The sequence below is a fragment of the Silurus aristotelis genome (assembly GCF_946808225.1).
Source record: "Silurus aristotelis genome assembly, chromosome: 13".
NCBI classification, from domain to species: Eukaryota; Metazoa; Chordata; class Actinopteri; order Siluriformes; family Siluridae; genus Silurus; species Silurus aristotelis.
This window is the reverse complement of record NC_139586.1, coordinates 7,668,232-7,672,483: the sequence shown is the minus strand read 5'-3', so window position 1 is coordinate 7,672,483 and position 4,252 is coordinate 7,668,232. Positions and strand designations below refer to the sequence as shown.

General features: G+C 39.5%; 1 protein-coding gene across 2 annotated transcripts in view; it reads right to left on the bottom strand.

Moving 5' to 3' along the window:
• Positions 1 to 1,376: 1,376 nt before the first annotated feature.
• The window catches only part of LOC310735239 (ras-related and estrogen-regulated growth inhibitor-like), a 6,177-nt gene continuing 3,301 nt past the window's right edge, over positions 1,377 to 4,252 (bottom strand). For both annotated transcript variants that reach the window (XM_083557835.1, XM_083557834.1), the window contains one exon: positions 1,377 to 2,995. In XM_083557835.1, coding sequence (XP_083413961.1) covers positions 2,519 to 2,995 — 477 coding nt within the window. In that variant the 3' untranslated portion in view covers positions 1,377 to 2,518. The remainder of the gene's footprint in view (positions 2,996 to 4,252) is intronic.

Below are 4,252 nucleotides of genomic sequence, written 5' to 3'. Positions count from 1 at the left end.
CAAATTTCAGCTATAAAAAGGATCTGATAATTAGCGTATTTCAACACAGAAAAGTAAGACATTTGGCCACATTTATGTTTCTTTGAAAACAAAAAATACCTTCAAACCACAAAAGATGCTGCCAGCTATTGGGTAGCGTGTTGGATCCAGAATGGTATGGGCTAACATCTGGTTGAAAGGTTGTGAGTTTAACTCCTGGAACCACCAAGCTGCTACTGTTGGGCCCAATGAGCATGGTATTTACCCCTACATGTAAACAATGTGATGCATCAATTTAAAAAAGTGTGCATCTGATACAAACTGGCATTTGTTTCACGATGCATCATTTTTGCATATTTGCATCTGTTAAAAAAAAAAAAGGGGGTCTTTTTAAGAGAACAGGAGTTTTAGTGTAGCTGACAATGATGGCACACAGTTTCTTACTGAAGTAAGACACCAGGCCCACTGGAGTGGACTTTTTAAGCACTGGATACGAGTAAGCCTGCCGCTACAGGGGCCGTGCGTTAGAAGTCAGAAGGCACTTAAGGAAATTTATGATCCGCTGTCTGTCTGGACCAAAGAAATAAAAGTGAACTATCTGTACCATATTGAATTGTATAGTATTATAAAAATAATAATATTATTATTATATAGTATTGAATTTTTTCCATTGCCTTGTTTTGCATTGAATCGCATCGTATTGGTGGCTATGCATCGAGATGAGAATGGCATCGCCCTCAGTTATGGAGACGCACGTCCCTAATGTTAGGTTGGATATGCAAGTAAACCCATTGACGGGCGAAGTGAAGTGATAATTGTATTACGATGGGCAAAATGTCAGCAAGTGAACAGTCAGTTCTTAAAGTTGATGTGTTGGAAGCACAAATCTGAACAAATTCGACAAAGGACAAATATTGATGATTAGATGACCAAGTCAAAGCATCTCTAAAACTGCAGGTCTTGTGAGGAAGACGACTCATCTGTCTAGTCCAATCCTACAAAAAATAGCTACTGTAGCACAAATTGCTTTGATAGAAAAGTGTCAATCAAGCAGCTACAGAACAGTCACACTGCCCATGCCAAAAGTCCAGGTCTGGGGAACAGTGTTTTCTTTTACATCATGTGGAAGACCAGGCACCGGTCTTGTGCATCGCAAGAAAGAGATAGAACCAGGGTGCAGTATGGGGAAGAAGGTAAGCCAGCAAAGTGCAAGTCTCTGGACAAGGTTTTGTTTAGATATTTTGACACCTACCATCTACCTAAACATTTGTTTGCTCATCAAGGACACCCCTTAATGGCAACGGTATTCCCTAATAGCAGCATAATGGTTCCTGCCTGACAGCAATAATTGTCCCAGAATGCTTTGAGGAACATGACAGACTTAAAAAAAAAATTGAAATATTATGGTTTTATTTCATCCATTCACTTTTGACACATTTATAAACACATCACATGGCAAGTGTGTTTTAAATCAAACGCATCATGTGACTTTTCTTTCCACATGTACAATTTCACAGTCCTTTTATTTCCAAAGTCCAAAGTCTAATTATACTTGTGTATTTTCCTACACAAGAAACAAGAGCTAAAAGCATGCAGAAATGTTCCTCAATGTTCTGAAGTACAGCAGGAGTCCAAATTAATGACCTGAATAAAAGCCCAGAACATTTTGTCAATTAAATGGCATGTACAAAACATTCAAGAATTCTTTGGATACACCATTTTGGAGAACCGTAAGCATTCTATGCAGAACCCTACAATGGTATTTTCAGCTTAAAACCTGTAATTATCCAATGAATAATGTTTTTTCTTATTTCGCAACGACACGTAGTTATAATCTTCAAATAAATAGAGAATACACTCGTTGTGATGCCTTTGGAAAGTCTCCCAAACAAAAGCTGAAGACATTCCCTTTTTTTTTTTCTTCACGAAATCTTAAACTCAATTGAAAACCCATGACATAAAATAATGGATACATGCTGTTTTTCCACAAAAGCTTTTTTTTTCTTGGTTTTCTTTAAACTATAAAGCACCTATATTTAGGTGCCAACTCATGCAGAAGATAATGATGTTCCTTTAAACACAAGTGTTCCAAAAAGAAGGCTTTAAGGTACCAGTGTCTCCATTTTGGCTTATAATAAACCTAAAAACCAAGCAAATCTATAACAAGCAAATGGTGGTGGGGTTCGGAAGCTGAAAAGCTGAGTTTATTTTCAAGGCACAAAAACGATAGAATTATTCAATAACAAAAGCGCAGTTTCTGAATACTGTCCACTGAATTTGTGAAGGTTATCGTTTTAATAAGACTCATATTAGCTTTATAATTTCTTCTACTTTAGCACCCCCATCTTATGACCTTCTTGCCATCAGACTGACCTTCCTGCAAGTTCCTGAAATGTTCTTCCCCAGCGTATCAGTCCAAAATAAAAAAAAGCACAGCTTGTAGAGTTTCTTTTTTTTTTTGTTTTAAGCCTACAACACTTCTGACTAAAGCCATTAATTGAAAGACGTCTTCTTTTTTTTTAACCAGGCTTCGGGCTTCTCAGTCAGGCAGCAGGTCTCTAAATGAACTGAAGCTGAAACTACGTCCTGTGGACCCCAGAGCTCCGTTAGAGTGAATTCTGGGAATTTTCTCCATCAGTCTGGAGACACCACGTCTTCGGAAGGAAGGAGGCGATTTGTCCATTTGCTGCAGTATATCTGCATAGAGTGCATGAAACACGCTGGCTGTTTCTTCCCAGCCGTCACGAACAGAAATCTCCCGCAGCGGGAGTTTGAGGCCGTGTGACAAGCTCTCGCCCTCCTCCACCGACACCATTCTGTCAAACTCCAGGTCCTTTTTATTAGCCACGATGATGATTGGTGGAGGATCGGGGCAGCTTCTTCTGCTGTGGACGTGATTAACCAGGAAGCACAGACGCATAACTTCATCAAAGCTACAGCGATCGGTGACGGAGTAAACTACGAGGAAGCCGTCGGCCCATTTAATTTTCTCTTCCATCAGAAGTGCGTCTTCTTCCTGGTTGGGAACATAACAGGAACAATAAGCACCATATTATGTACTGCTTTTGGAAAAATCTGTGCATGTGCCTTTACCAAACTGGAACGATGCATCTTTTGCACTGATGCTTATCTGGTGTGCTTGTGGTGAAGCAGGATGCAATCTAGTGTACAAGTCTTTTCTTGCTAAAGCAAAACCTCTCAATCTCAACCTCTTGTCAAGCCTCCTTGTGGGTACACATAGTTGTTGGAGGCTTGAAGCTAACAAGGCAGAGGATCTCAAAGCTACATGAATGTAGGCATGGCCTTGTCAAATACCTTCCCACTAATTTTGGGTTAGTCGAATGACGCAAAAGGTCCACAGGTGGTCTTCAAATCTCAAATGACCGATGAACCAGCAGTTACACCATAAGGCCAAAGGTTCATGGACACCCATATAACAGTGGCTCCCATATGTCCCCATATGGCACTAGGGTTTGAATTAGTTGTTCAAGTGCCTTCAATAGTGATTTGTTAATTTTCTACTGGATTCGCATGAGCAGAGCATCGCAAAATCTCTGTAGGTTATGTACAGAAAACAGAATTGAGTAGTTCATCTCATGAGTCCTCTGGTCCGAGTCGTCATGCCAAATCTTGACATTATTGTTACGCTAATTATGGGTGTCATATGACAAAAGAACTTATGACACGTCCAGAAGATATGAGAGGTGAACCTACTCATTCTGCTTATCATAATGTGTCCTTAGTTGCAGTCATATTTTCATTATTGGAACTATAGTCAAAGTTTGTGTTTGTAGTCGTGTTGGGGGGGATCTGCTTATTGAAAATATAACATATTTCTGATCAAATGAACGAAATAAACAATTGGAAAAAAAGAAAAAAAACTATTCGTTCATTTTGATGAACGAGACTCAAAGGAGTCACTAAAATTATCCGTTCTTCCCATCACTAGTTTGAATCAACTCAAAGCCCCTAATCAGACCCTTGCAGGTTAGTGGCCCACGGTATACGATCACGAGCAGCTATTGGCAGAACGTTTGTGTGGCCCTATTTAGAAACCACTCTGCTTACCCCATTGGGGGAAGTGTGACCTTCTAATTGTTCACTCAAACCTAACCTTGGAATGGTTACCATGACCCAACCCATGACCCTACAGTCCAAATAAGAAGACAATAAATCTAACGGCAGAATGGAATGTGCTATCATTCCTGGACTCTCATAAAAAAAAAAAAATAAATAAAAAAATAAAAAAAACTTCTACATCAAAAAAGGAATG